This window comes from Petromyzon marinus, unplaced genomic scaffold (assembly GCF_048934315.1).
Source record: "Petromyzon marinus isolate PM22_M1 ecotype Great Lakes invasive population unplaced genomic scaffold, UKy_Petmar_22M1.pri1.0 PM_G_Scaffold_252, whole genome shotgun sequence".
Taxonomy (NCBI): Eukaryota; Metazoa; Chordata; class Hyperoartia; order Petromyzontiformes; family Petromyzontidae; genus Petromyzon; species Petromyzon marinus.
In genome coordinates, this window is record NW_027422820.1 from 82,862 (window position 1) to 101,503 (window position 18,642).

The window sequence follows — 18,642 nt, forward strand, 5'->3', positions numbered from 1 at the left end:
GCCAATTAGTTACTGCTTCAGCACACTGGTGTATTGGATAGTAAACCCAGAACATTTACCATTAGAGTATGACGGTTCACTGATTATTACAACCAGCTTCATCAGGCGATTTGCCATAATTGTGAAGAAGTATTCCTGTTTCCGTCTTTGAAGTCAACTCAGCCTCAAATGAGTACTTGGTGCAGGGTGTGAACATCGCCACTTGGGAGACAAATGCGGCCGGGCGTGGTGTTTGGCCACCCACCCCATCGTGTGCTGGGCCGGCCTTCATAGGTGTTGGCTCCCAGCCATTGCCCCGAGTCTGTTAAGGCTATACGGGGGTCTTTGTGTGTATGAGATGCATGTGAGTGTGTGTGTATGAGATGCATGTGTGTATGTGATGTGTGTGTGTATGTGATGTGTGTGTGTGTATGAGATGTGTGTGTGTGTATGAGATGTGTGTGTATGAGATGTGTGTGTGTGTATGAGATGCGTGTGTGTGTGTATGAGATGTGTGTGTGTATGAGATGTGTGTGTGTATGAGATGCGTGTGTGTGTATATGAGATGCGTGTGTGTATGAGATGCGTGTGTGTGTGTATGAGATGCACTGCTGTATAATAATGTACTACTCACTACTGAGTACACAGACAGTCCCCACTGTGTTCACAGCTACCACCCCAACGCACGCATAAACTCAACTCAGTCATTAAAAATGTTAAGTTATGTTTAGCAAACAATAGTCATTGCAACGTTATACTTGAATCTAATAACAAGTTTAAGGCACTGCTGTATAATAATGTACTTGTCACTACTAACCACAGTCCCCACTGTGTTCACAGCTACCACCCCAACGCACACATAAACTCAACACACACACAGTGCGCTAACCACTGCACCACCGCTCCCCACACACACACAGTGCGCTAACCACTGCACCACCGCTCCCCACACACACACAGTGCGCTAACCACTGCACCACCGCTCCCCACGTCCACCACAACCTGGCACCCGATGATGTATCGATCGGCTCGGCTTACCGTGGCTGCTGCGCCAAGTCACCTGCAGAGAAAATCGATTTAAATTTCGATTAACTATACTCGCGCCGATTCCTAATGGGATAACATTAGGAATCGATTATAATAGAGTTACGGATGTATGAGTCGATTTCAATTGGGATAACATGGGAACCGATTTATTTGTGGCTTAGGCTAATAAAATCGATTTGCATTGGGATAACATGGGAATCAACAGTGGTCTAAAATGAACCTTCATTAATCGATTCCTCCTGTGTAGATGTGGGAATCGACCACGTTAGACGATCACGTGTGTGGGCGTGGTCTCTCAACGTCAATCAACCAGGTAGGGCGTTGACTGGTGGAGAGTTTGGGATCTGATTGATTGATTGATTGCTTCTGTGGACAGGTGTCTTTTATACAGGTAACGAGCTGAGATTAGGAGCACACTCTTAGAGGGAGTGCTCCTAATCTCAGCTCGTTACCTGTATAAAAGACACCTGGGAGCCAGAAATCTTTCTGATTGAGAGGGGGTCAAATACTTATTTCCCTCATTAAAATGCAAATCAATTTATAGCATTTTTGACATGCATTTTTCTGGATTTTGTTGTTGTTATTCTATCTCTCACTGTTCAAATAAACCTACCATTAAAATTATATTTCTTAAAATTATATTTCTTTGTCAGTGGGCAAACGTACAAAATCAGCAGGGGATCAAATACTTTTTTCCCTCACTGTAAACCCCAATGATCCGATCGAAATGAGGGATTTTGATTGGATCATTGGGGGGCCACGTGTCACTACCACCCCCCCCCCCCCAAACAGTCATGAGCAGCACCTCCCCACACGCCCTGCCACCGAGAAAAATGTTTCACGTACGAGAGTGAAACTGATATTTTCATTCTCAGCTGGAATTTAGCCAAATGCAATACGCTTGAGAAACCTGGTTTAAAATCACAAGCAAGTTGCCTGAATTTCAAACCCATGGTCTCAGCGGTACAGCTCGGTGCTCTTGGCAGGCTGAGCTAACCGGTCACTTCATCGCAAGCAACAGAAAGCATCAAGGTTGTCAATGCCGTGCGCGTCGTCCTAATGGGGAGCGGCAGTGTGGTGGCTTGCAACGCTGTGTTGCGAACCCAGTGAACAGAGTTCAATTCCTCCCCACTCACGACCAATAACGGTGTCGAATATTTAAACCGCTTTCCATGGGTCGGCATGGCTTTAAATGAGTACCTGGTGCAGTGTGATCGTGGTGGTGGTTGTGATGGTGGTGATGATCATGGTTGTGATGAAGGTGGTGGTGATGGTGTCTCTATGGGTCTCTGTGAGTCCCTGAGCCTCTATGGGTGTCTACGAGTCTCAGTCACTCTGGGTCTATATGGGTCTCTATGAGTCTCTACGGGTCTCTACGGGTCTCTGTGTGTCCCTGTGGGTCTCTGTGAGTCTCTGTGTGTCTGTTGGTCTCTGTGTGTCTCTGTGTGTCTCTGTGGGTGTCTCTGGGTCTCTGTGTGTCTCTGTCGGTCTCTGTGAGTCTCTGTGGGTCTCTGTGTGTCTCTGTCGGTCTCTGTGTGTCCCTGTGGGTCTCTGTGGGTCTCTGGTGGCCGGGCCTGCTGTTGGCCACCCACTGCTCGTGTGCTGTGCCAGCCTTCATAGACGCTGCTACTCGCCAACAGCAATTGCCTCAACAGTCTGTTATTTCAAGTTTCATTTCAAGTTTTCATGTATTAGGTATAGCCCTGTGACATGGGAATCAATAGTGGTCACCCACCTAAGTTCATTATAAACGTGGGAGCGTTATACGCATTAGTTCGCTATCACGACATACAGTACCCTGGCGTCTACAAACTAAGTTGCCTCTGTGGTAGTAGTTACATTGGAGAAACCAAACGCCATGTCTCGGACCGCATTCGTGAACACAAAGCAGACCTTAAACACGGTAGGACCAACACCTCGGCCATGGCAGATCACTGTTATAATTCAGTAGGCTCACATGACATTGACTTCTCCAAGACAGAGGTTCTTTGCAATCCATCTGGCTACCATGAGAGATTTGTTCATGAGGCTATCCACATATACAAACACAGAGACAATTTCAACCGAGAAGATGGACTTTGGCTTAGCAATCATTGGAAGGATTTGATAAACCATTTCAGGTCTTAATTGATTGTTCATGCTTACGGTGGCTTTCAGACAGCATAAATTAATTTTTGGTCTCCCCACTCCTCTTTTTAGAACATAGATGGACTCTTGAATTAAAGCTTTCGTGACTGCACTAATTCATATTCTTAGCTCTTTCGGTAAAGTCACGTTGAAGGGAAACAATAAAACAATAAAATATATATAAAGCACAATATATTTTATTATTTTATTGTTTCCCTTCAACGTGACTTTACCGAAAGAGCTAAGAATATGAATTACTGCAGTAACGAAAGCTTTAAATCAAAACATCAACAGGCTGATGTGCCACATCTCCTCCTTCAAGAAGTCTCACAGCCCTGCGATGTTGTGTCCACACAACCCAAACTACGGAGTGCCTGGTGGTAAACCGCTGTGCTGTAGCCTGCGCCCCTCCAGTGGAGGAGGAACAGTAAAACCTCGCTGATGCTCTCCTGAAGCACTCCTGTTGCGCAACAATCATTGAGACTAGTTGCACGTGCATCGATTGTAAAACCCCGTTCCGTTTCAGGAAGTGGGGACAGTTGGTGCCGTGTGCTCGTTTCACGTCGGGGTGCCACTAAAGGCGCAGGTCCCACTCCTGAGTGATCGGTTACGCGACTCTCTTTTGCACGCGACACAATCTCTTGTGGTTTATTTAATTATTTAAATCTTCCGTGACTGCAGCGATTCATATTCTTTGTTCTTTCGGTAAAGTCACCACGTAGAAGGGAAACAATAAAATAATAAAAAATCTAAAACAATAAAATTCTTACGACGTTTCGACCGCAACACAAGCAATCATCGTCAGGTGTGAAAACCACAGCAAGAACATTTAACTCGTAATCTCGTAGTCACTTACATGTTAATATCGCCTGATGATGTCACTTACATGTTAATATCGCCTGATGATGTCACTTCCCTTTTAATGTCGCCTGATGATGTCACTTCCTGCTTAATGTCACCTGATGATGTCACTTCCCTCTTAATGTCACCTGATGATGTCACTTCCCTCGCATTCAATGCAAACATGTCCAGGGCCCCGAGCCCCCCACCTCCGTCTGAAATGTCCAATGCGCCCATCGCAGAAAGCTGGTGCTACACACAGGTAACTTGTTCCCCTGTGGCCAATCACATTCAACGGGTCTCCATCTTGTGCCGGTCAAAGTATGCGCATGGCTAATGCATTTAACTTTTACACGGTTTTTGTTCGTCGCAAAGCCATCCAAAATGGTTTCATAATTATGTGTAAGTGCAATTATGGATTATCATTGTACAGGCTATTTTTGTACATCAGATTGCAAAGTTCATAGAATTGCACTAACAACATTATACTAGATAATTGTCTCTGATTTTGACTGGTCGTGTGTTTTTACAAAAGGGGCAGCAGTTTTTATCAAATAAAAAAAATAAAAAGGCCTTTTATTGCACACTCTAATCTATGACATGTTGAGACTTGTTGTGTCAACGCTGTGCAGTAATGAACATGCAAGGTAATCCCAGAACACTAATAAGACCCTTTCATTTACAGTAATGTTTCTTTCCTTATAGACAGTTTGTGTTTTTTGAGCACAATATTCAGATGTGTGGGTGAAATACTTGAGGGTTTGTCAATGGTCATGTATTTATGGTAATGAATGAGCTTTATAGCTGTTATGTGCTCGTGTATTTCAGGTTAAGGTCGTGAAGTTCTCTTATATGTGGACCATCAACAATTTCAGCTTCTGTCGTGAAGAAATGGGCCAAGTTCTCAAGAGTTCTACATTTTCAGCAGGCACCAATGATACATTGAAATGGTACAGTAAATTCTGGCTATTTTATGACATTAAAAAAAAATCACAATGCTCACGGAGGTGCTTTACTAGAACAATTTTGCATAGTGCATGTTTTAGTTCATACTATATTGTTTTAGTAATATAGTCTGCGCGTACATACACACCTAATATTAACGACCATGTCTTGTTCATATGTTCAATCAGGTGCCTACGCATAAACCCCGAGGGTTTTGACGGAGAGAGCAAAGATTACCTCTCGTTGTACTTGTTATTGGTCAGCTGTCCCAAGAGTGAAGTCTACGCCAAGTTCAAGATTTCTATTCTTAATGCCAAGGGAGAGGAAACCAAGGCTATGGGTGAAACTACTTGTATTTAAGTATCAATTCACGTCATATGTGTATTTGGTAACAGGATTATATCATAATCAGCCATTATTTATCGACTGCTGGAAACATTTTATAAACCTTACGAACACCATCCCTCATCCTTCACATGAGCTGATCTAATATCTCCTTGTCTACGTTTGACATCGTCTTGGGCATGTACTCTACTTTTCTTCCTATTCGACCACTAGTCTCATCCATCAACCATCCCATTTAGCGATGTGTCCTGTCCAAGCCCAATCTATATTTACAACAGTGAATATGATGTCTCTAATTTGCCGTTTTGATTTGACCAACGTGTTCCTCTTTCAGTTTCTCACTGTAATTCTCAACATACTTCTCTCCACGCTTTGTGTACTTTTTAGTTTTGTTCCATTTGTCAGTGTTTCTATTTGTAATCAGTGTTTCATAGTAGGTAATATGCACTAGATTGGAATCTTTCATCCTGTAGCACATTGCAACTTTTCATTATCAAATTCATTTTCCAAAAGTGCTCTTGATCCTGTTCCACGTTCAGAAGTTGCCATTATACATATTTTTTGTGTTTTCCATGATATTGACCCTCCAATAATAATTTTATTTTGCTTAGTGTACCTGGACATTGTCATTCACGGACATTTCTTTTCCTAGTTTTACAATCTTCACCATGTGTTATTCCATTGTAATTTATCAAGTGACGGCTTTATTTTTTCTGCTTGCACTCACTATTTATTACAACTTCATTATTTTTGTTTGTATTCTCATCCATTTTTTTTATTCATTTCTGGTGGTTTTACAAAGGTTGGCATTTTCATCCCATTTCACACTTCTCCTTTACCTTGCTTTAGTGGTTCATATTGTTTGTTTTATAATTGCCTTATTACTTTCAGGATACTCTTTAAATGCGCGATAACTATTTTAAGTGATGACATCCATACATTTACTGTGCTTTGCTAAGGCTATTAACATGTTTCTGAGAGTCTAAATCTATCTTTTTGTTTTAAACTTTCATGTTTTTTTCTTATTATTTGCTTTGGTGTTGTCTTTGGTAATGTTAACATGTAACTCACGTCACACAACCATGTTTACAAAGACAAGCATTATTAATACACAAACACATTCAACTAATCCATATGAACTATATCTTCATACACTTAAATCCAGGTCTGATTTTCATCTACCTTGAAGTTAAAAGCTAAACTGAACTATTTTTATTTTACCAGGCAAGGCCCACTGAGCTACAGTGTGGGAAAAAAGTATTTGATGCCCTGCTGATTTTGTACGTTTGCCCACTAACAAAGAAATGATCAGTCTATAATTTTAATGGTAGGTTTATTTCAACAGTGAGAGACAGAATAACAACAACAACATCCAGAAAAACGCATGTCAAAAATTGTATAAATTGATTGGCATTTTAATGAGGGAAATAAGTATTTGACTCCCTCTCAATCAGAAAGATTTCTGGCTCCCAGGTGTCGTTTATACAGGTAACGAGCTGAGATTAGGAGCACACTCTTAAAGGGAGTGCTCCTAATCTCAGCTTACCTGTATAACAGACACCTTTCCACAGAAGCAATCAATCAGATTCCAAACTCTCCACCATGGCCAAGACCAAAGAGCTCTCCAAGGATGTCAGGGACAAGATTGTAGACCTACACAAGGCTGGAATGGGCTACAAGACCATTGCCAAGCAGCTTGGTGAGAAGGTGACAACAGTTGGTGCGATTATTCGCAAATGGAAGAAACACAAAAGAACTGTCAATCTCCCTCGGTCTGGGGCCCCATGCAAGATCTCACCTCGTGGGGTTGCAATGATCATGAGAACGGTGAGGAATCAGCCCAGAACTACACGGGAGGATCTTGTCAATGATCTCAAGGCAGCTGGGACCATAGTCACCAAGAAAAAAATTGGTAACACTACGCCGTGAAGGACTGAAATCCTGCAGCGCCCACAAGGTCCCCCTGCTCAACAAAGTACATATACATGCCTGTCTGAAGCTTGCCAATGAACATCTGAGTGATTCAGAGGACAACTGGGTGAAAGTGTTGTGGTCAGATGAGACCAAAATGGACCTCTTTGGCATCAACTCAACTCGCCGTGTTTGGAGGAGGAGGAATGCTGCCTATGACCCCAAGAACACCATCCCCACTGTCAAACATGGAGGTGTAATCATTATGCTTTGGGGGTGTTTTTCTGCTAAGGGGACGGGACAACTTCACCGCATCAAAGGGAAAATGGACGGGGCCATGTACCGTCAAATCTTGGGTGAGAACCTCCTTCCCTCAGCCAGGGCATTGAAAATGGGTCCTGTATGGGTATTCCAGCATGACAATAACCCAAAACACACGGCCAAGGCAACAAAGGAGTGGCTCAAGAAAAAGCACATTAAGGTCCTGGAGTGGCCTAGCCAGTCTCCAGACCTTAATCCCATAGATAATATGTGGAGGGAGCTGAAGGTTCGAGTTGCCAAACGTCAGCCTCGAAACCTTAATGACTTGGAGAAGATCTGCAAAGAGGAGTGGGACAAAATCCCTCCTGAGATGTGTGCAAACCAGGTGGCCAACTACAAGAAACGTCTGGCCTCTGCCAACAAGGGTTTTGCCACCAAGTACTAGGTCATGTTTTGCAGAGGGGTCAAATACTTATTTCCCTCATTACAATGCAAATCAATTTAGAACATTTTTGACATGCGTTTTTCTGAATTTTGTTGTTTTTCTGTCTCTCACTGTTCAAATAAACCTACCATTAAAATGATAGACTGATCATTTCTTTGTCAGTGGGCAAACGTACAAAATCAGCAGGGAATCAAATACTTTTTTCCCTCACTGTACATAGCTCTTTTTCAGAAGTGCCCCGGCCACAAACGATAGCTTAACGAGATGGCTTATTGTGAGGAAATGTATAGCCACATACTCTGGATTTTTATAAATATGGAGGGAAAAACCGGAAGACCTGGATAAAAATACATGCAACCACAAGGAGAACATGCAGATTCCAAATATACAGGCATCAGGGTTGAGATCGAACCCATGACCTATATACCAGGCGAGGTAGTTGACTGCCACCGTGGCGCAGGGCTTTAGAATACATTGCTGTCTTTACACTTTGAAAATAGAATTAAGTTTTTTTTTTTCCCATTACATGAAATTACCACCGTTTATTGTAAGAACTGGTGAGTATTGTTTGAAATCTATTTTTTTACAGAGAGCCCGCGAGCATACCGCTTTTTCCAAGGAAAAGACTGGGGATTTAAAAAATTCATTCGAAGAGATTTTTTGCTTGATGAATCTAATAGCTTGCTTCCAGATAACAAACTGACACTCTTTGGTGAAGTAAGTATGACATGCTGCAGCTAATGTGTAATTTTCTATTTTAGTCATTACAATTGCACAGTTGGAGTCAATATTCTACTTAATTGAAGATTGTAATAATTACTTTCCCTGTTCCATACAAGGAAATTGTTAACATGAGTTTTACAAGCACGTTTTTCCTCCACTGGTGCTAGAGTTAACATAGCACAACAATTAAATAATCAAGCGTATTTTTTTTTTGGTTTTCTCCCTCTGGATAGTGTTTATATTTAAACCTTGACATTTTTATAAACTAGAATGTCAGGTATTACATAAAGTGTTTTGTTTAAATGTCGCCACATGAATTCCTTTTCCTATTCTCGGACATCAGCCAGTTTGATGTAAATGTTACTTGTCCTTAGGGGGGTCCTTTTAATCAGCCAGATTTATATTTTTTACCTTTAAAATACTTTACAAAATACAAGCATTTTTGATAATGAAAGGAAGCACATCAAGAAGAGCTGTTCACTTCCTCTGTTGTTGTGCAAAACCCATAATTAGGGGCCTCACTACCTGTTTAAACTGTTTATACAGTGTAAAATAACTTGACAAAAATATAGAATGAAAATTGATTCATATGAAAAACATTTCACGGACCTCTATTTTGGCATTATTCACAACACTTGTTCTGATATAGGATGTCTGCAGATTTGTTTGCTTGATTGAACCAAAGCCTACATCTTCATGCAAAATGTGTAGTTAAGTGAGGATTTGTAAAAAAAAATCATCAAATGCCTTCTCAAAGCTGGTTGATGTCTATGCAGGTTAGTGTGGTGCAGGATTCCGTGAACATTTCTGGTCAATCCAGCATGAGTACATTCAAAGTACCAGATTGCCGGCTGGCAGTTGACTTCGGGGAGATCTGGGACAATTCCCGCTTCACTGACTGCCTGCTTCGTGTTGGTGGCCAGGAGTTTAAAGCCCACAAGGCCGTATTGGCAGGTCTGTGCCACAACAAGCAACACATGCGTCGTTTAGTGTACAATAGAACCATATAATTAATGATACTGTAATTAGTTTGGGGTAATCAACTACAGCCATTTCCTGTTTTACATTGAATTTTATTAACTAACACTGGCAAATGCTTACGTCAATTTGTAATGCTTTTTGTTAAAGGATACATCAGTAAATATGTGTAGTGAATTCAACTGAGTCACAGACGCACTTCTTCAACCGACACACGGGGTACTACCCCTTAACACATGAACAACCTATGGTGGTGGACCACCAGGCTATCTACACTAATTACACGGGAATTAGCTACGACGGACCGGACCCTGGCCGGGGTCCGGGTCCACGTGTTGGTGACTCTTGTAGGACGTATATTCTTCAGGATGAACAACAGCAGCCGGTCCCTCTCAGGGACCCGGCTTTTATCCTCTGTGGCGAGGGTGGCTCCGCCCTTGGCCACGGCCACCTTCTGGAATCCTCTAGCGGGTTCCCGGCCCTGACACGTGACCACCCCTAGCCCCCACCTGGGGGCCCTGTGTACACTTTACCGGTCACGTGTCCTTCGTGGTCAAGTGCCATGGCCCTTGGTAACCCCATTCCCATGGCCAGCACTCTCACACCCTATCCTGTAGGGGTCGGCACCGCACGCAGAGCGTGGTGCCACTCAGCACTGTCAGACAGCGCTCACCATGCCCCTCTCGGGCCGGTACTGCACCCACATCCACGTGGTGCCCGCGATGTTAATTCATCGCACGCCGTGCCTCTCTATAGCCGGCATTACACAGTGACATTCGCGATGTCACTACATATATAAATGTAATATTGTATTGTGTGAGAGATAAACATATTTAATTAGCCTGTTGCTAAAGTTTTTATTCCGTTTTTATTTACTTCACTATATCGTTGTTGTGCAGGAATTAATTTTTCACAATGCAGTTATGGTGTAGGTTTTGAGCCTCTAATTTGGACATTTATTTGCGTCCATGTTTGCCAAATCTGTAATGGATATGCCATATGAAATAAAATATGGATCTGGATTTTACCTCTTTTGTATCTAGATTAATTGATCTCTAGATATAACATCTAAATGTGTCTGTACCACATTCCGGTGTTTTTCCAATTCACTGTACAGTAAAACCTTGAATTGCGAGTAACTTGGTCTGCAAGTGTTCTGCAAGACGAGCAAATTTTTTTAATAAATATTAATTTGATAAACGAGTGAGGTTTTGCAATACGAGTAGTACGTATACGCTTTGTCTGCCTAGCGTCACGTGATCACAACTGATATACGAGTGCTTTGATATACGAGTGCTTTGGATTACAAACACGTTTCCGGAACAAATTATTCTCGCAATCCAAGGTTTTACTGTATTTGTTAACAGTTGCTTTACCTTTTTCAGGTCGGTCACTTGTTTTTAATGCTATGTTTGAACATGAAATGGAAGAGAGCAAAAAGGTATCTTTAAATGCAATCTTAATACAGCACATTAATACTGTGATCATACATTTCCAAGGTGCATTTGTCACAATGGATCGGTTGATAAGTATCTCTTGAGAGTGCTGTCAAATGTTGAACTATTACCCTAGTAACTCTTTTGGCGCATTGCCTATTTATTATCAAAAAGTATTCATTACGAGGGAATGTTAGATTGTATTTTATAGCTATTTTTTATTCAACATTTCACAGAAGGCCATTGCATGTGTGTCAAGAATGGATTTATTACGCGCAATAAATAGTCATCGGCAAGTTGAATACAACTTTAATGGAGCCACTTTACATGTGTTGTGTAGATATAACGGATGTTTATTTTATTTAATTGAATGCTATATTTTCGTCTCCCAATATATGCCGAAGTTAATTTGAATATATTGTGTTGCTACCTTGCAGAATCGAGTGGAGATTAATGATGTGGAGCCTGACGTGTTCAAGGAAATGATGAGTTTTGTCTATACGGGAAGGGCTCCAAACCTGGAGAAGATGGCTGATGAGCTGCTGGCCGCTGCTGACAAGGTTACACGCTTAAAATATTAACATGAGATCGCACCACCTTGTGATGTATCGGTATGCAGTTGTAGGTCGCAAGTGAAATTAAAACAGCATTTAGGTATTTTCTAAAGCCCGTGTCACAAATAATATGAATAGCAAATGTATTTGATGTAGATGTTCACATTAGTGCTTTCAGGTTTTGGAATTGATGTCCTGGGAGATGATTGAATTTTCAACAAAAAATATAAATTGTCATGCAATTTCACAATTGAATTGAATGTCAAACTGGTATTAGTCCATGCTAGAGGCTAGTACGTGTGCATTGAAGTGCATTCACATGCAGCATTTTTATCCTAAGTGCAACCATTTGGCTGTGTGTTCTTGTATTGAGGGGTTTTTGTTAATCACATTAACAATTGATACAATTAGTAATAAAATAAAGGGACGTGTTTTAATAGATTGTTTGATGTGGCATGGCTGTATAGAAATAAATTGGAACAAATATACTTTTATTAAGGAAACGGATATCCTGCTGTTCCTGAAGATCTGCCAGATAATCAGTTAAGAGTCATTACTCTCCCTTCTGGAACATCATATTCAATAGTTCCTAAAGCGATTGTAATGAAATAAGAATACAAATCGTATAAAGTCGCATGTTCAAGCTTTGTTCATTAAAGTTTAATATTCTGCTAGAGTTGAAATATGGTGGCTTGCAGTTGCATTGTTTATCAGCTTAACAACCAAACTCTTTAAGCTCTTGGAAAACAACATCTCACCTCCTTTGTAATTTGCATGACTTTGTAACCAATATAATAAAGTTTAGGACAAGGACCCCTAATTATAGTAGAGATCAATAAATACATGACTTAAAACATAAATATGCTGAAAGGTTGATGCCATGTTTTAAGAAAATTCTCAAACATTTGACTGCTGTATACTGCGTTTATAAAGTAGTTCATGGGGTGAGGGAATGTTATACAAGCGAAATAGGTAGAGAAAATAGTGTTCTTAATGCTGAAATTGCACTTTGTTTTTACTTTTCTCAAGTATGCATTAGAGAGGTTGAAGGTGATGTGCGAGGAGGCACTATGCACAAACTTGTCGGTGGAAAATGTTGCAGAGACTTTGATCTTGGCCGATTTGCACAGTGCAGAGCAGTTGAAGGCCCGGGCCATTGACTTCATAATAAACAGGCAAGTCTAGTGAGAGTGTGACTGTCACTGAGCTGCGTAACATTGATGATGCTTACATGGCAATTTGCATTACAGTCCCTTTTAATGGAGACTAACCGTTTGCCCCAATCCTTATAGACACTGCTTATTAGGAGCTCGCTTAACCCTGACTTGTACTTGCAGTCATGCGATGGACGTAATGGAGACGGCGGGCTGGAAGTCCATGGTTCTGTCTCGCCCTCACCTGGTTGTGGATGCTTTCCGTGCCTTGGCCACGGCCCAGTCTCCACAGCTGGGACCTCCATGCAAGCGTCTCAAACAGACTTAACGGTGGCAGGCAAAGAACATCTATGACCAGGAAAACTTGGGCTGCACGGTGCGGTTATTTACCTGTGGCCTCCATGCAAACAACCGTGAAGACTTTGCATCAGACTACCAACTTTCCTCTGCTTTGAAAATAATGTTAATTTAAGCAAATATGTTTACTTTCACAAAAAGGTGGCCAAATTAACTTTACCATGTAATATAGTGCTACATCTATACATCTACAACTCTATAAACAAGTACATATGTAGAAAAAGTGGAAAACTACAACCTAATAAACACCACGACATATCCCAATTGAGAGAGTGTAAAATAAAACGTTCGATGTGATTGTCCCTAGGTGGCAGGACAATTTGGTTCAATTGTTTAGTTAAGTAAAAACAGAATGGTCTAAAACCCTGCAATGTCTACCTTAACATGAAGGATGAGTATTCGTCCAGTGTCTGTGTACTCAAGGTTACAGATAGTGGTATAGAGAACAATCAGTTCTGAAAGATAAGAATGTGCCAAGCCATATAAGGCCTTAATTCAAGAGGTAAACTTTTCAGATTGATTTTTCATTGCACAGACAGCTTATGCATTGACTAGAACAGGAGTACTATGATTGCGCGAGTTTGAAGACTGACAAAGATAATATTGCAGTCGTGTATCCTGCGTATAACAAAGCATGGATGGAGTGCTCGGTGTAAGAAAAGAATACACAAGGACCATGGCTTATACCATAGCACCGGTGATAAATAAGAATTATCAAACAAGAACATGGAACAAAAGCTGAAAAGTATTTAGGAAAAAAGCGTGGAGCGGTGCATGCTGAGAGTTACTCTGGGATGGAAAGAGGAATGCAGATGTACTGACGTCGCAGACGTCGCTGTGTAATGCCGGCACTAGAGGGGCACGGTGTGCGATGTACTCACATCGTGGACACCACTTGTATGCGGGTGTCGTGCTGGCCCTAGAGGGGCTCTGTGAGCGCTGAGTCATAGCGCTGAGTGACACCACGCTCAGGTGTGCATTGCCGACCCCTACAGGATGGGGTGTGAGAGTGTCAGCCATGGAATCGGGTTACTTTAGGCCATGGCACTCGGGTTGACCCCGGAGAACACGTGACTGGTAAAGTCTACACAGGGTCCCCAAGTGGGGGGGCTAGGGGTGGTCACGTGTCGGGGCGAGATCCTGCTCGAGGATTCTAGAAGGTGGTCGTGGCCAAGGGTGGGGCCAGCCACGGCCACGGAGGATATAAGCTGGGTTCCCCAGAGTTGCTGTTGTCATCCTGAAGATCTACATTCGACGTCCGTGAAGAGTCACCAACACGTGGACTTGGACCCAAGCTGGGGTCCTGTCCGTTGTAGCTACTCCCAGTGTAGTTAGTGTAGTTAGCCTGGTGGTCACGTAGCTAGTTACGGTGTAATTAGTGTAGTTAGCCTGGTGGTTACGTAGCTAGTTACGGTGTAATTAGTGTAGTTAGCCTGGTGGTTACGTAGCTAGTTACGGTGTAATTAGTGTAGTTAGCCTGGTGGTGACATAGCTAGTTATGGTGTAATTAGTGTAGTTAGCCTGGGGGTTACGTAGCTGGTTACGGTGTAATTAGTGTAGTTAGCCTGGTGGTTACGTAGCTAGTTACGGTGTAATTCGTGTAGTTAGCCTGGTGGTTACGGAGCTAGTTACGGTGTAATTAGTGTAGTTAGCCTGGTGGTGACGTAGCTAGTTACGGTGTAATTAGTGTAGTTAGCCTGGTGGTGACGTAGCTAGTTAGGGTGTAATTAGTGTAGTTAGCCTGGTGGTTACGTAGCTAGTTACGGTGTAATTTGTGTAGTTAGCCTGTTGGTTACGGAGCTAGTTACGGTGTAATTAGTGTAGTTAGCCTGGTGGTGACGTAGCTAGTTACGGTGTAATTAGTGTAGTTAGCCTGGTGGTGACATAGCTAGTTATGGTGTAATTAGTGTAGTTAGCCTGGGGGTTACGTAGCTGGTTACGGTGTAATTAGTGTAGTTAGCCTGGTGGTTACGTAGCTGGTTACGGTGTAATTAGTGTAGTTAGCCTGGTGGTTACGGAGCTAGTTACGGTGTAATTCGTGTAGTTAGCCTGGTGGTTACGGAGCTAGTTACGGTGTAATTAGTGTAGTTAGCCTGGTGGTGACGTAGCTAGTTACGGTGTAATTAGTGTAGTTAGCCTGGTGGTGACGTAGCTAGTTAGGGTGTAATTAGTGTAGTTAGCCTGGTGGTTACGTAGCTAGTTACGGTGTAATTTGTGTAGTTAGCCTGTTGGTTACGGAGCTAGTTACGGTGTAATTAGTGTAGTTAGCCTGGTGGTGACGTAGCTAGTTATGGTGTAATTAGTGTAGTTAGCCTGGTGGTCACGTAGCTAGTTACGGTGTAATTAGTGTAGTTAGCCTGGCGGTCACGTAGCTAGTTACGGTGTAATTAGCGTAGTTAGCCTGGTGGTTACGTAGCTAGTTACGGTGTAGTTAGTGTAGTTAGCCTGGTGGTCACGTAGCTAGTTACGGTGTAATTAGTGTAGTTAGCCTGGTGGTTATGTAGCTAGTTATGGTGTAATTAGTGTCATTAGCCTGGTGGTCACGTAGCTAGTTACGGTGTAATTAGTGTAGTTAGCCTGGTGGTTACATAGCTAGTTACGGTGTAATTAGTGTAGTTAGCCTGGTGGTCACGTAGCTAGTTACGGTGTAATTATTGTAGTTAGCCTGGTGGTTCCGTAGCTAGGTACGGTGTAATTAGTGTAGTTAGCCTGGTGGTTATGTAGCTAATTACGGTGTAATTAGTGTAGTTAGCCTGGTGGACACGTAGCTAGTTATGGTGTAATTAGTGTCGTGATTCATAATAAAGGTTTTTGGGTTAGATCGCGTTATTTATAAATGTGTCGTAACCCTCCACCACCCGACACGGCCAATCAGCAAAAAAAGTGTCACGTTGACAAAAGACAAAAGAGTTCACTACATCAGCCCACCGCTGTGTTGAAGGGTGAATCAACAACATTTACAGTTTGAATACGACGTTTCGCTGGTAATTACATACAGCATCATCGGGCAATTCGCCAGAATGGTAAAGCCCTCACTTGCTCCCGGTCTTAAATAGAGCAGCAGCAGGGTGACGTCTTCATTTAACTCATTCAGGTGCAGTAATTATATAATCGATTGGTGATCAGTGACAGCGCCGTGACTACACGGGATGTCGCGCTTGGCCTGAGCAAAAGGCAGACGGCACAAAGAATGAAGACGCACAATGTGACACTGTGAACTTGCGAGACGATTTCGTTTTGCGCGTGCGATAATCACCGCCATTCTGCTGGGTAAAATGTGTAGTACTCTTTGGTTCTATTGGGTAAAGTCACGTAGGTGAAAATAACATAACAAAAACTCACTACGTTTCGGCCACAACACAAGCGGCCTTCATCAGGTGAAGGGACAAGACTGTCTGGAGGACAGCGCTGACTTTACCCAATAGAACCAAAGAGTATGGATCCTAGCAGTCACGAAAGCTTTAAATCTAGAATTAAAATGTGTAGTCCAATCGCTTGGCACTAAACATTTTATTTAAATGTGAAGACCTTTGTCGATCCACTGCTGGATAAATTCCTCCACCACGATGTTTCTGCCATGGGGGTTGTTTGACCATCATTCACCACATTGGTCAGTGTGGATTGGTGAAGGACAGGTAGGTGCCCAGAATTAGTTCAGATATCACTCGCTACTGATGTCATCCGTGATCAGTAATCAAACTTGAGTCGCTGCTGGGTTCATAGTGCATTGCGCTAACAATTGCACCGCTACTACACCTTAAACATTGAATGTCATCATTGACCACGATCAATCCACAGCTGGATGAAGACCTCCCGGTGCTATCCGTGTACCTGCTTGAGTCCCGAGTGGTTGGGGTCATCTGAGTGCAAGTGGTGTGTGGTTATCCACGTCGGGTGAGTTTCCTCACCAACCTGCATTGACCAGGGTATAATGACTAACGGTCACATATCTTCCCCACAATTTTAACGCATCTTGATACATTAACCTGAATCTGAAAATTTGAAATATTCATCATTACGAGGAAATAAAACAGGAAGGAGACAGACTTCTAAACATGGATTTCTCTGTTAGATGCAGTCATTTGATGCCACTATTTGTGATATCTCAGGGAACACGATGTGACAAATCAAGCATACCAGCTTATATGGAAGAATGTCTCGATTCCAGCTCTCAAATCAACAGATAGACACGATGCTTATATAAATAACCACATTGTACAGCTTACCGACCTACCAAGGAGTTGACCCGTTCTTTCGATGTCCTCTAGTACACAGGTAACTATAGGCTACAACAGGTGTTTCGTAAAGCCAGTAGATACACCTTTCTGCGGCCCACTTTTCACTTCCCACAAAATCAGCAGCCTGCAATACAATGCAGCGATACGGTCCAATTTACACTTCAATGGCGACTAATGGGAGATGCGAATGGACCGTGGAAGACTGGCCCACAAACTTCAGTTTGAGAATGCAGAGGACTGGATGGAAAAATGCCAAGGAAATCCCGATCGGATACCCCCCCCCCCCCCCAATCTCTCTACGAAGAGTTGACGGCGGGGATTTGAGAGGCGGCAGCAGCAGCAGCAGATGGTGGCCGTACGCTTGTGGCAACGAAGCCCCGAGTAGCCGTCCCTGCAGGTGCACACGCCAGGGAGCCGCGCAGCGCCCGCCGTTGACGCAGCCATCTCGGCACAGCGCTGTTCGGGGGGCATCGCCAGAGGCGCACGGGAGGAGGAGCCTTTAGCCGTCGGCAGAATCCTTGCATCGGGTAGAGCGGCCCCAGACATCGTCGTCGTCGTCGTTGTCGTCGGCCGCTAAATGATCGGAGTGGCGATGATGACGCATTGGCGAATGTTCGTGCGTGTGTATGTGGTCACAACGGTGACTTCCTGGGCCTCAATTATGTCGGCTCAGACTTAAATGAGTACCTGGTGTGCTGTGGATTACGTCAGCATTGGGGCGACAAAAGCGGCTTTGGGGCCGTCCATAAATGACGTCACGCGATTTTGGACGATTTTTGACCCCCCCTCGTCATTGTCACAAATGTCTGACCCCCCCCCAAAAAAAAAGATAAAACATGCTTCAAATCGCTTTAAACTATTGTCATTGTAGTGCGTATTTATTGTGCCGCTGCACTCTGATGTTGTAGGAGAAAACATTTATTAACAAGTCTATTTAATTAAGTGGAGCGTGTTGTCTATATTTATTTAAAGTTGCGCATTTTGATGTGACGTCACATTTCTCACCCCCCCCCCCCTCGTCACGCATCGTCACAAATGTCTGACCCCCCCCCCCCCCAGGTGCGTGACGTCATTTATGGACGACCCCTTTGGCGTGGTGTTGGCCACACCACCTACTCGATACAAGACGTACACAAGCTGAAGAATCAGACTGGCGAACGAGAGGCACAATTGAAATAAATACATCGTGACATGGTTGGCATAGATGAGGTGAGAAGGAAAGGAGAGCACCCCATACCTCTGAAGAGTGGCATAACCTTTCCTATCATAGGGGCACAGCTGACAGTAATTCTAGAGGAATGG

At 43.0% G+C, this 18,642-nt stretch overlaps 1 protein-coding gene across 2 annotated transcripts; it reads left to right on the forward strand.

Annotated features, from left to right (window-relative positions):
* The first annotated feature begins 4,142 nt into the window (after positions 1 to 4,142).
* Positions 4,143 to 12,921, forward strand: LOC142913416 (speckle-type POZ protein-like). 2 transcript variants are annotated; one of them, XM_076060959.1, is made up of 8 exons: positions 4,143 to 4,255; positions 4,822 to 4,943; positions 5,127 to 5,278; positions 8,490 to 8,617; positions 9,400 to 9,577; positions 10,987 to 11,042; positions 11,475 to 11,597; positions 12,621 to 12,921. In XM_076060959.1, the coding sequence occupies exons 1-8, from the start codon at positions 4,178 to 4,180 to the stop codon at positions 12,774 to 12,776; spliced, it is 993 nt and encodes a 330-aa protein (XP_075917074.1). In that variant the 5' UTR covers positions 4,143 to 4,177; the 3' UTR covers positions 12,777 to 12,921. The 2 variants fall into 2 exon arrangements, with proteins under 2 accessions (XP_075917074.1, XP_075917075.1); XM_076060960.1 differs by lacking the exon at positions 4,143 to 4,255 and adding an exon at positions 4,308 to 4,395 and having other exon boundaries at positions 12,621 to 12,919.
* Positions 12,922 to 18,642: the final 5,721 nt, after the last annotated feature.

Coding starts and splice junctions, on each gene's coding strand:
- LOC142913416 (XM_076060959.1), top strand. CDS start 4,178: ATGTCCAGGGCCCCGAGCCCCCCACCTCCGTCTGAAATGTCCAATGCG. Junction 4,256..4,821: donor AAAGCTGGTGCTACACACAG/GTAACTTGTTCC, acceptor CGTGTATTTCAG/GTTAAGGTCGTGAAGTTCTC. Junction 5,279..8,489: donor AGAGGAAACCAAGGCTATGG/GTGAAACTACTT, acceptor ATTTTTTTACAG/AGAGCCCGCGAGCATACCGC.